This window comes from Sebastes umbrosus, chromosome 3 (genome assembly GCF_015220745.1).
Source record: "Sebastes umbrosus isolate fSebUmb1 chromosome 3, fSebUmb1.pri, whole genome shotgun sequence".
NCBI lineage: Eukaryota > Metazoa > Chordata > Actinopteri > Perciformes > Sebastidae > Sebastes > Sebastes umbrosus.
In genome coordinates, this window is record NC_051271.1 from 40,006,255 (window position 1) to 40,025,575 (window position 19,321).

A 19,321-nucleotide genomic window follows, 5' to 3' on the forward strand; every position below is an offset into this window, starting at 1 on the left:
TCCGCAGGACAAATAAATGAATTCATTAAAGAAAATGCTTTTACTAAAACGTCTGCTCCCGCTCCACCTGTCATCGCTGAACCAATGACCGAATAAGATTAATGTAAAGAATAAAACAATTTCGGGAAATTTACCAGGCTTTACTTGAGGACATAAATTAGATGCCACTTTGTTCATTGTCACTTATTATGTTTTTAATCAGTCAATACTTAAGAGTGATTAACAGACCATTGATTTATCATAAGGATTCACAGCTATGTTCATTCTCCTTGCCAGTTTCGAGGGACAAACGATGACAGCAGGACTCTCACCTTGGTTCATTAGGCTTCTCAACGAGGACCGGTTTCACTATTACTCATGATGCTTTTTGAATGAATGTGTACAGATGGAGCATTTGAATAGGGAGCTGTTCATGTGAGCATAAGTAGGTGAAACCACTTAAGGGAAATATCCTGTACTGTATCAAGAGCCTCCATGGCCAGTTCTCCATGGCTGGGCCAACCAGTTAAACAGCTTTACACAATAAAGGGATGCTGTGGACACAGCCTCCAGTGTTGATATAGTGTAGTGCAAACACTATTTGTAGAGTGCGTAACTTAATATTTGCTGTAATTAGACAGATTTAAATGTTTTGAGCTGCCATCACATCTAAAAAGATAGATGTGCAGTGTGATGGAAAAGGTTCGTTATGGCAAATCAAGGGTAATCATAGCGCTACCTAAAGAAAGGCAAGATGCAAAGTTTCTCCACCCATCAGGTCCGAATGCATCGGAGCTGAGGTGTAGACTGGATGTGGGGTAGGAGGGAGAACAAGCTCCTGATTGAACAGATGCAACATATAGTGCCATACCACCCACTTCTCTCCTACCAGTGATCTCACTGCTGCCTTTGTAATGGCAGAACTGCCTGGAACTAGCAACTTGGAGAGAGGAGGGGGACAATCTGCCCATACACAGACCTTATATAAATGTACGGTCCTAAATATTTGGTGGGCTGTGCAATATGCTAAACTGCAGTGCTAGGTTGGGCATTGCATGGCTGGATATATGTGTGCACCAGGAATAGAGAGCAGCAGGATGGCCATCTGTCAGTGTAAGCTGTCAAAAAGTCATCACAGTAATGCTGAAACTATATTATTTTTTTCTGGTGTACGGCTTACTCAGACACAAAGTAAGCTTTAACGCTGTCAGCTCATTAAAAAAAATATATCCTGGAACTGTGCTGAGACAATGATGCTCCCAAATGATGACATGGGGCAAATGTCTAAGGACACATTTCAATATTTGTGGGATTCAATTGCATTTTATCAAATTTAAATTCAGTATGGAATCTGCTTATTTAATAAAGCCTTATCAAACCTATCTTACCTTTCAACACATTTTCACAAACAAACACTACTGACATTTACAAAACAAACTAAATATCAGAGCAGTCAAAGTTGACGCGATAACAACACGTTAACGCAAAATCGTTTTTACGCCACTAATTCTTTAATGCATTAACATAACCTGCAATTTTGGAGGTTGTAGCGGGCTCAGTTTTAAAGCTAGAGTGATGATCCATGCATCATATTAAACTAGAACACCTAAGGAATCCATTGTTACCAACCATCTTATACTAGCTTGTCGCCATAAGGAGGCAAAATAACAATTACTCAAAATCTTGGTGAGGAAAAACTGGCATAGGTACTACTAGATTCCTAGGTTTTTGAGTTTCATATTATAGCAGTATCTTCCCTCTAGCTTTAAAACTGAGCCGGCTACAACCTAAAAACTGCGTTAAAGTTGCGTTAATGCATTAAAGAAATCTTTCATTCATTTTAATTAGTGGCGTTAATATGAATTTAGGGGCAGCACAGTGGTGCATTGGTTAACACTGTCGCCTCACAGCAAAGGGTTGCAGGTTTGAAACAAGGCTTGGGGCCCTTCTGTGTGGAGTTTGTATGTTCTCGCCGTGGGTTCTCCTCCGGTTCTCCGGTTTCCTCCCCACAGTCCAAAGACATGCAGTTCATTGTTGACTCTAAATGTCCCGTAGGTGTGAATGTGAGCGTGAATGGTTGTCTGTCTCTATGTGTCAGCCTTGTGATAGTCTGGAGACCAGACTATCAAAGGACTATTGACCTTCACCCAACGTCAGCTGGGATCAGCTCCAGCCCACCACCCCGTTAATATCATCCCGTTAACTTTGACAGCCCTAATAAATATATACACATACAGCAGCATATTTGCCCACTCCCATGTTGATAAGAGTATAAATACTTGACAAATCTCCCTTTAAGGTACATTTTGAACAAATAAAAAAATGTGCGATTCATTTGCAATTAACTATGGACAATCGTGATTAAATATTTAAATCGATTGACAGCCCTTAAAAGTATAATAAAAGAATAACTTAAAAAAGACATCTGTCAAGGAGGGGTCTTACTGAATTCTAGTTCAAAAAGGAAAATAAGCAATTCAAATAGCCCAGTAATGAAATAAAACAGGCTCAAAATTAGGAATATGAAACATGCCCCAAAAAATGTAACAAGTGTAGTTGGTTTCAGAAGTGTGACTGGGCATTTTATGAGACAATGTGTTTGCAGTCTACAGAAACCTTCATTTTCACCCATATGAGGTTGAACATCATATTATCAGTAACATCTTTTCTGTAGATGGTGCTCTCTCAAATAATGTGATGTGAATATCCGATGCTGGCCTTCAAGGTCCTCTACAGTCACAAATACTTGTGAAAACGTGAAACAAATTGTGACACAGATCGTAATGGTGAACACATTATCCCTTTAAATGTTCAAGATGATCAACTTCCTTTCATAAGTGTGCAGGCCTACTAATCTCAGACTGATCTCCACACGGGACCAATCCACTGCAGAATGAGAATTCCTCATAAGCAACGAGTTACAGGAAACTGCCAGCATTATTGACATCCTGCTTTACCGTAAGGGAAGAGAGGTGCTGGCAAAGCATATTCACTGCATGTTCTGCCAACACTATTACAGCATCCAATTATTTTTATCAACCGTGATGAACCTCTTATTTCCTGGTTTCTGTAAATACTGCTGAAGATTCCCGAGCATCTTGTTCTTTCCCCGGAAAGGTTGAGATAATAGCATGTGAACATTAGAGCTGGAATGATACACCTATCTCCCGAGTCGATACTATCACAATACTTGGGTTCCGATTTGATATGTATTGCGATTTTTAAGTATTGTGATTCTACAGGTATTGCGATTTGATATTACAATTCATTGTGATTTTTTGTTAACTTTTTTTACACTAGACCATGGGAAAAAGTTGAATCATAACCTTCTAGGGACTTTTACTTTGGAAAATCTCTAAATTAATACAGTAAAAATGTTTGATTTTCAGCATGTACACACGTAGGCAAAATTGTTGGTACCCTTCCGTTAAAGAAAGAAAAACCCACAATGGTCACTGAAATAACTTGAAACTGACAAAAGTAATAATAAATAAAAATTCACTGAAAATTAACTAATGAAAATCAGACATTGTTTTTGAATTGTGGTTCAACAGAATCATTTTAAAAAACAAACTAATGAAACTGGCCTGGACAAAAATGATGGTACCCTTAACTTAATATTTAGTTGTACAACCTTTCGAGGCAATCACTGCAATCAAGTGATTTCTGTAACTCTCAATGAGACTTCTGCACCTGTCGACAGGTATTTTGGCCCACTCCTCGTGAGCAAACTGCTCCAGCTGTCTCAGGTTTGAAGGGTGCCTTCTCCAGACTGCATGTTTCAGCTCCTTCCACAGATGTTCAATAGGATTTAGATCAGGGCTCATAGAAGGCCACTTCAGAACAGTCCAATGTTTTGTTCTTAGCCATTCTTGGGTGTTTTTAGCTGTGTTTTGGGTCATTATCCTGTTTGAGGACCCATGACCTGCAACTGAGACCAAGCTTTTCTGACACTGGGCAGCACAATTTCGCTCCAGAATGCCTTGATTGTGTTCAGATTTCATTGTACCCTGCACAGATTCAAGACACCCTGTGCCAGATGCAGCAAAGCAGCCCCAGAACATAACTGAGCCTCCTCCATGTTTCACATTAGGTACAGTGTTCTTTTCTTTGTATGCTTCATTTTTGCGTCTGTGAACATAGAGCTGATGTGAATTGCCAAAAAGCTCCAGTTTTGTCTCATCTGTCCAAAGGACATTCTCCCAGAAGCTTTGTGGCTTGTCAATATGCATTTTGGCAAATTCCAGTCTCGCTTTTTTATGATTTGGTGTCCTCCTCGGTTGTCTTCCATTAAGTCTACTTTGGCTCAAACAGCGACGGATGGTGCAATCTGACACTGATGTACCTTGACCTTGGAGTTCACCTCTAATCTCTTTGGAAGTTGTTTCTAGGCTCTTTGGTTACCATTCGTATTATCTGTCTCTTCGATTTGTCATCAATTTTCCTCTTGCAGCCACGTCCAGGGAGGTTGGCTACAGTCCCGTGGACCTTAAACTTCTGAATAATATGTGCAACTGTAGTCACAGGAACATCAAGCTGCTTGGAGATGGTCTTATAGCCTTTACCTTTAACATGAAGGTCTATAATGTTCTTTCTAATCTCCTGAGACAACTCTCTCCTTAGCTTTCTGTGGTCCATGTTCAGTGTGGTACACACCATGATACCAAACAGCACAGTGACTTCTTTCGACCCCCTTTAAATAGGCAGACTGACTGATTACAAGTTTGAAGACACCTGTGATGCTATTTACAGGACACACCTTAGTTTAACATGTCCCTATGGTCAAATTATTTTACATCTTTTCTAGGGGTACCATCATTTTTGTCCAGGCCAGTTTCATTAGTTTGTTTTTTAAAATGATTCTGTTGAACCACAATTCAAAAACAATATCTGATTTTCATTAGTTAATTTTCAGTGAATTTTTATTTATTATTACTTTTGTCAGTTTCAAGTTATCAGTGACCATTGTGGGGTTTTTCTTTCTTTAACGGAAGGGTACCAACAATTTTGCCTACGTGTGTATGTAGTCAGAGATGTCCTGAAGTCAAATATATCAGCCATTCTCAGGCATTATTTATTAAATTTTTTTCTACCAACCCAAAAATCAAAAATAAAATTAGTGGTATTTTCTTTATAATTTATGAGGGACATGTAATGTTTATACTTCTGGTGATTATAATCCAATCAATCTTATTTACTTATATGTATGTTGTATGTTTTTTAACACCTTATTTTGAAAACCAGACGTAGTCACACGTCTATACTTCCGCTAACTTTGCCAAATCTGTCGCTAGCTCTCCCGTCAGCTCCGTTCTCTTTATCCATCCATGGTCAGCTCCATCAGGGCCGTTTGAATGCATTTAACAGAAATGTCAGTATATGGGTGCTCTACAGTTGTAGTGTCGGCCGATTTGACCACGGAGACGAGAGTGACGGCCGGCTGTTTTCCTGTCCGTTGACAGAGTTAGCATGCAGCTTTAGCCACGATATCATACTTTACTGTATGTATAGTGTTCACCACTTTGGATTGAAAATGTGAGGATGCACTATAGAGATTAATGGACTGCTCTATGTGTGAGTATAGGGTGTATGTGACAATGCATACAAAGCTAAAAGGGACAAGAAACAGGGAAGGATAATAAAGCTGCATGTGGGTTGTTTGTCGCCATTCACACTGTCGTATCACAAAACCTGGTAGCGTTACCATTCTGTTTCCATACCCTTTTTGGATCAATATTTTTTTGCCTTTAATTGCACTCCAAACCATTGCTAAACATTTACAAACGCAAGTTAAAACCGAGAAGAAAGAGCTTTAATGAGCTCTAAAATAAAACCACAAATTATCAGAAAAACATGGCAGCAAGCATGCATGCAAAGACTGTCACAGTCTACTGTATGCACTCCTATTAACGTCACATAGCTGCTGCATAGATCTGAGTCACTATCCATTGCCACACTGTAGCATGGTTTGCAGTGTAAAATATGCTAAAGTGCCATTGTGTAAGAGTATGTGCGTACACTTTCATCTGTGTCTAGCAGAGCAAAGCAGGGTGGGGGAGGGGGGAGCTGCTGGAGCAGCATCTCGACCTTGCAGCAGGAAAGAGGGTGAATGAGTGTCCTGGTGATCTGTGAATGAAATCAGCTCCAGAATGTTCTCATAGGCTCCCAGAGTCACGTGGTGGTGGTACAGCAGTCCTTTCTTAATCCTGTTTGAAGCAGCACACTGGACGATAAGCTCTTCTTCCCAAATCAGGCCATAACTCTTCATTGCTTTTGGCAAACAGCATCTAGCCGAGTAAGTGAATTAGACACTGCAGGCAAAAGCTCTGACAGATTCATTCTGAAGAGTGGACGGGGATTTTCTGAATCAGAACAGACAGGCAATGCTGGGACAAGCAAATGAGAAAAGCGCACATAAACAGCTAAATCAGCAAACATTTCACTGGAGCAGGAATACTCAATTTCCTTCCTGATGAACTCTCTGTCTGAATAACTAGTATGAATGAAGTGTAATCAGGTTTCATTCTATTCGTCTCTGCTCTCTTTTTCAATGGACCATGACAAAAAGTGTGTGAATAAAATGACTCGTTACTCTGTTCATGCAAGGCTGACATGAAGGTGAATCTTTGCTTGTAGACGTGAGAACATTAGGTGAGGTAAACGACGGGTGAGCCAGCAGCTCACAGGCGGATTAATCAATGTAGTAGTGCTGCTGCGCCATAGAATTGGGTCGCAAAAAGCCTTAACCAGACCTGGCCATAAGTGGGTCAGGACATGGAGGGACAGGATGTCACCCTGGCAGGGCCGCTTCGCCAGGCTAGACAGAGAGAAGGGTTACAGCAGGAAAGAGCCAAGTTTAGAAACACTGGCTCTGCAGTAAACAGGCACAAAACAATGTGTTGGCGATCCGACACACACTCGACACACACGAAAAAAAACGTGCTAAGGTATGACCCACATATAGACAGGAGGCACAAGGAACTCCAAGTAGTTCATGGTGCAGAAGAAGACCGAATTAGCAGATTTTACAGGATCTGAGCTCCAAGCAGCAGCAAAATGTATATCTATTCAAAAACTAACCAAATCAAATCAAACCTGGTATTGGTAACATGAGCTCTGCTGTCTTAAAACAGCTGGATTTTGGTGCCGTTATCTAACCACCCAACAGGCAAACAGACGCATCAACGGACGCATGGGCTTCATTGAATAAAATGTTCTGGTAACACTTTATAATAAACACCTATAAATGGTAAATTGATAGTTAATTAAACTTAGGGCACTTCCTGCATATGCCCAAGGCCTATAGAAGGAGGCGGGTCACGCGTCACCAACACGTCATAGCTTTGGGGGGACCACACATGCGCAGTAAAATCTGGTGTGCACTTGTCAAAATTGAGCCAATCACAACGCAGGACCACAGCTACAGTTACACTGTCCATGTGTTATACCCCATACCCCAAGACCCATGTCCGCCCGTGTCCCAACCTCCTTCCATAGGCCTTGCATATGCCTATGCCAGGGCATAAAACCAATGATGTGTTGATCTTAACGGATCAAGACTCCATAGTCTAACAATGGCATGTTTAAATCAAAAGTCAAATCGAATTTATACCTTAAAATAAAAAGCCATCAAATCGTGGATTTGGAAAATCGTGACACCCCTACATACGACACGCTGGCGACAGGAATCAAAGGCAGAACTGGTAATTATGTTTTACATGGAATTGTCACAAAGCTGGTGACGCAGTTTAACACAGTAACAACACTACAAAGATGAGGTCCCCCACCAACTATCACGGGTGTCCATGTGATGAGGACTCATCTGATTAGGCCGGTCAAAGTTTTTGTACAAACACTTAACTGTGTTTCACTACTTCTTATTCCACAGGCCTCAGACACACAATAACTCAACTGTGACCGAGCGGTTCATGGAACCCTGGCCTGGATTATAGGAAACAATCATTTTCTGTAATGCACAGGGGGCCTCATCAATGAGCCATTGGTAACAACTACTTCTCGAGGAAACAACAGGTTCCAGTCTGTCTGAGGAGGAGGTGCGTGTGTTTTCACCTGAGTTAAACAGAGTGTGTGGGCCCCACAGAAAGGGAAATACTGAAATTCAGAGAATCTGAAGTTACACGGTTGTTGCCCAGAGGCTACTGTGTTGGCAGGCAGAGCTGAGCCTAATAAGTGGCTAACACAGTCTGGTTCGCTCTGCCTCTCCCCTTAATGTTAGTCTTCTTGTGCCATTTCTGTTTATTCCTGCTCCGCTTCCTCATCTTTTAGCCTTTGATTTTGTGTTCTCTAGTTACTAGACCTGCTTTTGAGTGTTTCAACAACTAACCAATGACACATGATTGCTATTTCAAAACTCTTTTGAAACTCAGTCTGTTGCCATGAAAAACGACATGTTTTGTTTGTGTTGCTGCCACTGTTAAAGAGGACTTAGTCACTAAGAAGGAAACGTCCCTTGTCGTTGATGGTGCCAACAAATCCAGCGGGCATTACGCTAGCATGGCACATCCTGTTCTTTCCCCTGTAGAAACTCTACGAGGACAGGGGCAGGACCAACACACTTTGTCCTTGTTGATTAGCTGCAGCCCCATACGTTCCCATGGAGCAGGAGAGGCTACGATAGGCTTCCACTCATTTAACACCCTCTTTCTGCAGCATGCATACTTATCTGGGAGTTGAGGTGCTTAAGATATCGTCTTTTAGGCATCAAGTTAACAGTTATTTACTATTCCAGGGTCAACCTGTTTTTTTTATTCCTCTTGTGGCTATTGAAGTCATTCTTCATTTGTGGATGTGTTCCAGAAGCAACTATCCCATCTGGCCTGAAACAACAGCGAGAGGGGTATTGTGTTGTGCTTTTACATGGACTAGAGGCTCTGAGATTGGACTGCTGCGATAATAGCAGCAGCAGCATCTACTATATTTCCCTTTTATTGAGATGCAGCAGCAGACTCAAGGGACCGCTGTGGCTGGGAGTGATTTTTATTTATTTATTTCTAAACAAACTGCTGCCGTACGTTCTTACTTCAGTGACACTCCCAACTCCGCAGCAAAAAAAAAAAAACAGGCCAACTTTGTGGAGCAAGAAGAAGGCAATCAAGGTCAATGCTAATACACGTGTGTTGTGTTTGTGTGCTTTTGGGCAGCTCAAACTAACCCAGTCAGCTGTTAGTCAACAACACTCATCCTTCTGAGATCTGTGCCTGAGTTAACTTTATCTACAAAGGACGTTCAGAGTTTCCTATTAGGGTACATACTAGAGGTGCTGTGGTGTGCGTTTCACTCTGGTCAGTACTTTCAGGAGTTGGCCTCTTAAGTGACATGCAATCCTCAACATCAGGCGTTTCTGCAATAAATCACTTAGTGAAGCGGAATCTCTATTCACGTCTAGTCCTGTCAAGTTTACCCCTTAAGCACAAGCCAAAACAATACTTAAAGCTTAAAATAAAGCAACACCACCCAATGATACAAAGCTGCTGACGGTTAGTTTTGTTTAATTTTCTTGCTTTATTATGTCCATATTGTGGTATACATGGGTAACTTCATTCTAAAGAATAAACTTGACGGCCATCAAAGTCAATGCTAGAATGGTCAAAAAGAGCATAAATTTGGAGCGTTATTTAACGTTCTTCCCAACAGGCTAGTATGACATGGTTGGTACCAATGGATTAAGGCTGGGGTGATTCGTCGCTTTGCGTAAATACGTCGATTTACGTAACGTGCGTCGACGCATCGGATGACGTAATGAAAATGCGCTGCGCCCGGTCCGAGCATGGATTCTGATTCCCCCAGAGAGCAAGAAGCGTCAAAAAACCTCTCCAACATTCATCAAAGGTGTGGGAATACTTCAAACAGAGACCCAACAATGCGGTGCTCTGTAAGTTGTGCAGAATGGAGATGGCGTACTACAGCAGTACAAGTGCAATGCACCATCACCTGACAAGAAGGCATCCCGGAGCGCTGCGTGAAGAAGACAGCAGCAAGACACCGCTGTAAGTCCTGTTTACTTTTTCATCACCCAAGCATGATCTATTAAGATTGTAAAAGCGCGGGCGTGTTTCTGTTAACAGTAGTCATTTAAAGTTTGTTTTTAAAATGTTTCTTCATCACCACCATGTTAAAAGTATTTTATGGACCACTGTTATAGTAACGTAACGTAACGTAACGTAACGTTACACCACGCGTCATCTAATGTTGTTATTCGGCCTTTTATTTTTTCTGTTTACTTTAACGGCGATGTATGAGTGAGAAAATGGCTTAAAGTAACGTTACATATTGTTCTACAGTCTGTGACTGTTAGTCTGTAAATAGTTTCAATTATTTCTCTCTTGCTCCACACTGATGCAAAAGTACATTTCCTAGTGTTTATCTTAACTGCATATTATTACAGTGATTAAATAAATCCATGTCTAAACCATTTTAAGTTTTAAGTTAAGTACTTAAGTAAAAATACTGATGATAATTATTATTATTATTATTAGCCTAATGTCGTAACACAACAGTGCTGTGGAAATTAGACCTGTTTTAAATGTGCCACTATTATCATTATTCTAATGGCTTTCTGTGTCTCTTTTTCAGGACGAGACAAAGCAGAGTGGAGGACTTTTTCCACAAAAAGAACATTGCACTTTATTCCTTTTACATGAATTTACAATACAAGCTCTTGTTTTAATTTTATTTTGGAGAAGTTTTATGTTGGACTGAAAACAGATTACCAGTAAAGACTGGTATATTTTTTGTTGTGAAATAATGCCATAATAATATTCTTGTTTTATGTATATGTTTATAAGAGAAGATATTTGAATAAAGTATTGAAATAATAATGAGTCAAGTTTTTGATATCTATTTATTTATAAAAAAAGAATTCTAATAATTGATGAATTAGTCGTTAGATTAATCGACTAATCGAAAAAAATAATCGTTATATTAATCTTTAAAAAAATAATCGTTAGGTGCAGCCCTACAATGGATTACTTAAGATTTGTAGTTTCATATGATACCAGGGGGGAAGCTTCACTCGAGCTTTAAGACTGAGCCTGCTACAACCTCTGAAAGACAGAGGTTAATAGTTTATATAATAAAAGATCAATACTTGACGTCCGTGTATTGGTACAATATTGCCACATAAAATATCGCAATACTATACTATATAAATTTTTTCACCCACCCCTACAAAGTATGTCATTTGTTGCAGTTAAACATAAAGATTGGTAGGGCTGTCCTCAACCAAAGGAATTCAACACTCATACCATTTTGAAGACTAACCATTTAGTTGATTTAATCGACAGATATGTAAAACTGAGTTTCTTTACAAAGAATAACACAAAAGTACCACTTTAAAGTTAGAAGAGTGTCAAATCTGCCAAAACGCTGTCAACACTGGGAATACTGAGAATAACGTGTTCAAGCAGGGTACAGTAACCGCTGCAGAACAAAAACAGCTGAAGGGCATCGGAGATCCGAGCATGACTTATGCAACAGTACACTCAAGTCACAGCAGTGTTAGCCGTAGGTTGACATACTTTGATAGCACCTGTCAGTTAGCCGAGTGGCTCCTCGAGGCCAGGGGAGGAGAGGCTGATTTCATCTAAAGAATGCATTTAAAGGCTTTAACGGAGGAATGTAGAGCCTTAGTTTTTACCTTCAGAAGAGTAAATGGGTATTTCAAAGAACTGACAGTATCCAAACAAGTCCAATAGAGAGAGAACACCAAAATCCTCAAACCAAAATGTCAAATATAATCCTCCAACAGACGAAAGGGAGAAGCCATTACTGGCAAATATTTCAGAAGCCTGACAGAGGAACTGGAGGGAAGAATAACAAGGCTGAACTAAGCTATGGCTCAATATAGCAATGTGCATATTATTTATAATTACTGGGCAAAATATTTAGGCCTGCCTGCAGAATATGTACACCTTATACACATTGAAAAGAAAAAGTAATCGTGACTAGGGATGCTAATTTTGAAAAAAAATGTAACCGTTAACCGACAAGATTAGTGCGTCTCATGTAGCCGTGCACCAGCTGTATGAGCACAACAGACAACTGAGTCTCCAGTTCACCCGTCCGGGAGCGTTAGCAGCGCAGCATTTAGTTTAGTCTAGCAGGTTGTCAGCTGTGTGACTGCCCGGCATAACGATACTCTGTCGCCCGCGTAACTTTAGCGATTGTCCAAAAAACAGTGTGTGTGTCTGTGCTACGCTAGCAGCTGTAGCGCTGCTGGTGGCTTCGTGCTCCCCGTAGCCACACATATAAGGTCTGCCAGTGCGGCTTAACATTAGCGAGTTTCCGCCAGATTATTTGTCGGTGAATAAATGCTACAACTCCTCCGTTCAAGCAAGCTCCAGGCGAGCTCAAGACCGGAGCCAACTTCCTGTATCTGCAACGCCGGCTCAGACTCTCTTCTTAAGGTGGGCTCTTAAGGTGGACTGGCTTTTCTCCTTTACATTTCAAGTCGCTCCTCTGAGTTTTGCTCAGCTTTTTAATTAATTATTAATATTTCTTTTAACTGTTTAACCGATAGCGTTAATCGGTTAAAATTCTTAATGTCGGTTACAGTTAAACGTTTAATTATTAACATCCCTAGTCTTGACATAAAGACGCTGATGCTTGTTTACACACTATAAACAGCACACTGTATCAATGCTTTGTGATGGTTTCCCTCAAACGAAGGACGTTGTTACACTATTATGCTGCAATGGCGACAGACCTGCTATAGAGGAAGTGAGAGGGGAGAGATTTCACTGGGTTTACAATAAAAAGAACCAGCAAGTGATGTGACGCACCATTAAGTCTGCTCTGCAGTGTCTGCAAAAATACTCACTGCAGAGAAAAGTCGCGAGAAGGAAAGAGATTAATCCAAATGCACCAATCTCACTTTCAACTGAACTGTACATTTTAGCCATTTATTAACTCAAAAATTCACTATAGATTCTGACCACATTGCTTGTGTCTTAACTATTATATCATACAACACAAAGCAAACATTATTTTCCGTATCCAATTAATAACATCCACCTTGTCCGTTGCTGCCCTAGTTTAAAACCACCCAGGGCTACTCCATTAGTTTTGCAAAAGTAAGCCTGTTCCATCTACAAAAAGCCCATGAGGTGGCTCATCTCCAGCATACAAATCGTGCAAGTCTGCTTTGCTATTATTACTATTCCCCCTTTTGGCTGCATTAGACCCAAGTGTAGAGACCAGCCCTCTATTTATCGCCATCTGTTTGCCCGGTGCTCAATTCAGCCTGTGCTAAGGAGATTTAGTCCTCCTGCATCCTCGTTCTCGCCGGTGTAGAAAGCTGATTTCCATTTAAAGAAAATGGCAAAAAACACATGACAGGCTGCTAAAAGGAAGTAAGTCCCAACTAGCTTACTGTTGATCAGTGGTTATTTACATGAATAAAGCAGGAAAAGCCATATATTGCTAAAACTAAAAGTACAGCAATGCAGTGTCTATGACTAGTTAGCATGTTTGGCTAAAATGAAGGGTTGTATAATCAGGCCAGGCCAGGACTAGACTGCAGACGTGCACTACACCACAATACTGACAAACAGCAGCTGAGGTCAAAACATTGCTGAGTAAAGCATCCATCACTGGGAGATTATAGTTCATGGTGTATACCATTACAACTTGTCATTATTATATATCTTTACACTGTATTTAAATAGAAAATAGAGCTCATTTAACGATACAGAGATAAGGTGTGATAATTGATAAATCTATTCTCTCATTGTCTTCCATACCCAGTGTTGTCATGAAAACACAGTAGAAAGTAGGGCTGCACGATTATGGCCAAAATGATAAAAAACAATTATTTTGATCAATATTGAGATCACTATTATTTATTACTATTATTCATAGATTTTAGGGATAAAATATTCTTATTGCCATTTCACATTTAAATCAACGGAGAGCTGCTGCTTTCACCTCCATGTTCTGCTACATTCCAACTGTCGAAAAGTCTAAATGTTATCCTTTTACTTTGTTATTGTCACCTATATAATAGTGGTTACTTGCATAAAAACACACAATTCAAATGATTAGGAAAAAATGATTACATTTTTATCTAAATATTTGCTTTGATTAAAAGAAATATTGGCATCAGTAGTTTTAATTATATATTATAAGCTGCTTAGAGCTAGTGTTAGGAAGTTACACAGGTCCTATTTCTCTCTCTATTATCTATTTTATATTGCTGTGAAAACATCTCCTTCAAACAACTGGATTTATTCAAGTTTCTCTCCAAAAAACTACAATTTACAAGGTTAAACTTGAATGCATCATGATAGCGTTATAACTTACCATCACCCAATACTAGTACATCTTGAACGCAAGAAGAGAATCTTCCACCCATCCCCATTCTGACAGGCAGCACTGGGGTCAAGACTGACTAACTGCTTTGCATGGCAAACTATATGCAGATAAGGGGAATTAACACAAGTCCCAAAAGTACGGTAGATAAAGCATAGATGGCACTAGGGACGCTGCTGAGAATGCCATTTAAAAAAAAAAAGAGCAAAAAGAAAGGTGGAACGGTAATTTCAGTAGCCCACATGACATAAGGAATAATGTGTCTGGTGTGTGGCACGTGAGGATAACCTCTTGATTCACACAGTAATCAATCATTCTAGCACTCATCATTGGTATGTTTTAGCAGGGTTGCTTGCAAGCAACTCAAAAATCTCTGTTTCTTAAATCAGAGATTTTAGCTGTGATGGTTCCCTTGGTTTTGGTTTCAATATTTCTACGAGGAATATTTCTATAAGCTTATGCTGTCACTGCTTATGAGAAGCCATTCTCATTGTAGTGCTGCGGATCACTAGCACAACATTGACAGTGCAGCTAGCCAACACCTAACTCAACCTAGCCGTGGACATTTAATGGTGATGCAATGTGAACATGAAGTTAACTGCGCACACTGCAGTTTGCCTTCAGCACCGGCATTTTGAATCTGTGAGCCAATCGCATGCAAGGTGTGTAACTCAGAGACTACCTTCTGAGGGTGACCTCTGAAGCGCCCACACGCCAGCATTACATAACTCTGCATCTATGGCATGCAATATTCATGTGGACAGAGCGTTGACTGCGAACACAGGTAAAGACACTTACCGCCATCACCAGCTCAAAGGGATGCTTGTACACCCGCACAGGTGACTGGTACTTCTGCACCATGGTGGGGATTGCAGTAACACCAACAACCTGAACAAAAATAAGAAATCAATCAGAAAAGAAAGAACAAACTATGATTACAAGCATTTGTGAAAGAAGAGCAGAGATGTAAGGAGGCATTTCATTCACTCTTGGCATCATCACAATAACTGTGTGCTCCGTGCTGAGTGGCAAAATCACAGCATTATAGCTGCATCTGGCCCTACAACAGGAGACACAGTGCGCAGTTAAGTAAAGGTGTGTTTTGGCTGACTGCTTGAATGATGCCAGGTGCTTGCATGTGTGTGCGTTTGTGTGTTGGCAAGCAGCCATACAAACTACAAAACCATGTATAGTGACGGGCTGTAGAAGGGAACTCCTCTGAGCCGTGACCCAGGATGCCACTGATCAATGGATGCAGCACGCCCCGCTCATTTATCAAAACAGAGACTGCAATGGCTTCTCACTGCAAACTACTGGGAATAGAACTAAGCCAAGGTCCATCTAGTGTCTCTGCAGGAGCTCAGGTCCACAGCTACACACAACAACACTCTATGTAGTGATAAAAAAGACAGGTGCTGCTCATTCTATATAATACAAACAGCACATTCACATGCTGGAGCAGAGGCTAGAGAACACAGAGTAAAAACGTATGAATACAATTAATCTTCTCATCACTTAAACATTAATAGTAAAAAGACAAAAGCAAATGAATAGTTAAAAAACAAAACGCATATTATGTGTTAATGAAAACTAGACAGAATGTGGTGAAAAGACGAAGATTCTGCTTACTCGAGGCAATTTAAAAGAAGTTTAAAGTGTGGCTTGGACTTCATGTTATGTGTTGGCTCAGCATGCTGATACATGTCTGGAATTCCTGCGATGCAGTGATGGGAACATCAAGCAGCACTACTGACAGAGGGATCAGGGCAGGCTGACTAATAAGAACCGGGCTGGGAGGACAAACCACAGTATTCCTCTAGGTCTAACGTTTGCTACTGCAACAATAATTACCGTCATGCTTCAGGATCTGTCAGCAACTTCAAAGACACGTCAAAACAGGACAGTTAGCTACTGAGGTACAGTAACCAGTAACTGGTACAGTTAAAGAAGAGAGTTCAGATGACACATTGTCAAACATGCAAACAGGAATCAGCTCTATCAGCTCTAACAGCTTGAACCGAAACACGATGGAAACAGTAACATGTTTGACACGAAATGTTTCTGACTAAAAACCTAACTCCATATTAATAAGAGGTCAACTATTAGTTATTTTAAGCCCACTGATAGTGGAGAACAACATGTGCTATGTCGACTTGTTCACGTTAGCTCGCACGACAACAGTGCTGGCTAACTGAGTCTAGCCGGCTAGTTAGCCCTGCAGCTAGCGCTGAAGCTAGCTGCTACAAGATCAACTGGACATGAATGTGAACTGTGCTCACCGGGATTCAAACAAGAGTCCGGTTAGACCAGCTTAGAGTCAGGCTACTAGTTGTTTCTTGTGAAAGGGCTATCCGAGCAGACTCTTGCCATTCCCCTCCTCGGCTCTTCCCTTCGCCGGGTCCTGGTCCTGGTCCTGGTCCTGGTCCTGGTCCTGGTCCGGGTCCGGGTCCTGGTGGTGAACTGCAGCCCGGGGCTAACGACAGCTAGCTTTATTGTGCTATCTGGCCATGTAGCTAACCAGCTAACAAGCTAACGTAGGGACTTGTCCTCCTCACACTGACGGCCAGAGGACGAGAGACAGTCTCTATAGTCCCGTGTTAAATCCCTCCTACACGGAGGAAGTGTTCAGAAGGACAGTAGCCCTCCTCTCTCAGTTCTCTCAGTTCTCTCAGTTCTCTCAGTCCTCTCAGTCCTCTCCTCCTCTCTCGCAGTGTGTCATGCCTGTGATGATGATGATGATGATGATGATGATGCTGATGCTGTCTGTCGCTCCTCCCCGTTTGAAAACGTCACCTCTCCTCTCCTCTTGTCTCAGAGCAGCGCAGTGCTGCTGTCAGTAGAAGCCGCTGGCTGACCACAGTGAAGGACAAACACCAGAGGACAGTCATCTGTGAGTAAAGCAAACAGTCAGTCCGAAATGAGATAGAGCCTTCTCCTCAAATCACCGCATTATTGTTTTTATTACAGAGTCATGAATCACTTTACACAGTCAGAAGTGATGTGCACAGCTTATTTGTACTTTTATTTTGCAACCAGATCAGCAGCGGTCACCAGATTCATATCCTATGTTTTCAGTGCAGTGTTAGGTGTCCTGTTGTGCTATAAGACCACAGATGCATAGCCTACATTTTTATTGTCAGGAGGGAATAATGTTGCAATTGAGACTGACATCTTACCAAAGAGGATGCATTCCATGAGACATGTACAGAAGGTGGGGATGCTTTAAATCGACCTGCTAACTTAACCCTCTGAGACCCATCAGTAGGTGTCACATAGAGTGGTGTGCGTCATCTGAAAGCTGGAAACCTGGAGATTAATTTGAGATGCAGCTCAGCACTATGTGTCAAGTTGTTCTAGTCATAAATCAGAAATAAACATGAATTCATTAATTCATTAATTAATCTAAATTAATTCGGAAAATATAAAGGCTACGGGCTGAGGACAATATCATAGAGGTATATGATTTACATTCCCATGCTCTATTATGTCCAGGGTCTGAAATTAGCCTCCGCCACCCACCAAATGCAGGTAAATTGTTGGCAGTGGCGGGTGAAATCATCAGGACATCCCGCCACTTTGGCAGGCAAGGAAAACCGGTAGAGATGGGAGAAGAGGACCGTAGTTGTCCACTTTCTTGGCATCTCATGTGTCCATGACTATTGATTCCTCTTATTGATGCTTTCGGACAGTGCTTTCCAGCTTCCAGAGAAAAACAGGTGGCGCTACTAACCTTAGGGGGGTGCACCCTATTTTTCCCTGATAAAGGGACACTGAACAAGTGTTTGTAATGATAGCTGTTAGCAGCCGGTGGGCAGCACAGTCCTGATTGGTTAAATAATGGAGCTACTAACATTAATGGAGGTGCCATTCAGTTATTATTATGAGGCGTTCAAGTCAGCTCAGGAAAAATTACTATGCGGTGAAGGTAAATTACAACGTTATCATGATGTGTTCGAATGTAATCTTGTAAAATTAAGTTTTTTGACGAAAAACTTGAATAATCCAGTTGTTTGAAGGAGATGTTTTCACAGCAATATGAAATAAATAATAGAGAGAATTATGACCTGTTTAACTTCATAACAACTTACCAAGATTTTTTTTAATCAGAGCAAATATTTAAATAATCATAATCATTTGAATTGTGCTGTTTTTATGCAAACAACCACTATAAATGACAATAGCAAAGTACAGTACAGTACTGTGTACAGTAACTTCCCTCCAAGGTGTAATTAAAACACTGTAATTTACCGTGTATATAAAGTTTTTTTGTGTAAAATACTGTATATTGAACATTGAATTACATCAGATCTAAAATGTTATTCCTTCATTTAGCGCAGAGAGAGATTTCAAAAGTGGCAGGTAAAATTTCTGAGTGGCAGACAAAAAAAAAACTTGTCTGCTACAGTGGCCAGGAAGTGAAAAAAGTTCATTTCAGACCCTGATTATGTCTCATAAGTTGTTGCAGCAAATTTTGGGGTTGATACCATTTGTTATACAAAGTTGGTGCTAAATTTAACCAGCTATTTAGCATTGCACTTTCATAAAGTTGGGAGAACTCACAATAGACAAACAGCAGCATCAACGTCCACGATATCATTCATTTAAGCAAGCTTAAAAATGGCAAATCCTACATTTCCCATGTTGCAACCAATGGCATCTTTTGACACTCTCTGCCTTATAAATACCCACATCTTACAAACTCCACACCTCCACTTTGTAACCCGGGCTTTCTGTTGAAATAAAACTGGGGGAAAAAAGTTAGTAAACTTGTGTTTGGTGGATTATTTCTCTGTTGTTACAATGCTAATTGTCATTGTATTTTACATCATTGGAAAGCCTGTTTATTTACCTTCACAATGATGTCCAACTTTTAAGGATCATGCATTTGTGGGATGAGCAGCCACAGCTGATTATGTGGGTAGCGCCCAAGAAACATTTGCCAAAATGCTCTGTCAATGGTAAACAGTGTATTCTCATAAGGTTACCAGGAAGCCTGAATGACTGCCCTTCCACC

General features: G+C 40.7%; 1 protein-coding gene across 3 annotated transcripts in view; it reads right to left on the reverse strand.

The window, feature by feature from the left end:
- Window positions 1-17,059, reverse strand: part of si:dkey-237i9.1 (SEC14-like protein 1) — a 51,117-nt gene extending 34,058 nt beyond the window's left edge. The window contains exons 1-3 of one of the 3 annotated variants that reach the window (XM_037761382.1): window positions 16,587-17,059; window positions 16,159-16,184; window positions 15,106-15,195 (exon numbers count right to left, since the gene is read on the reverse strand). In XM_037761382.1, the coding sequence (XP_037617310.1) occupies window positions 15,106-15,195; window positions 16,159-16,164 (96 nt within the window). In that variant the 5' untranslated portion in view covers window positions 16,165-16,184; window positions 16,587-17,059. The remainder of the gene's footprint in view (window positions 1-15,105; window positions 15,196-16,158; window positions 16,185-16,586) is intronic. The other 2 variants (XM_037761393.1, XM_037761402.1) reach the window with 2 other exon arrangements.
- Window positions 17,060-19,321: the final 2,262 nt, after the last annotated feature.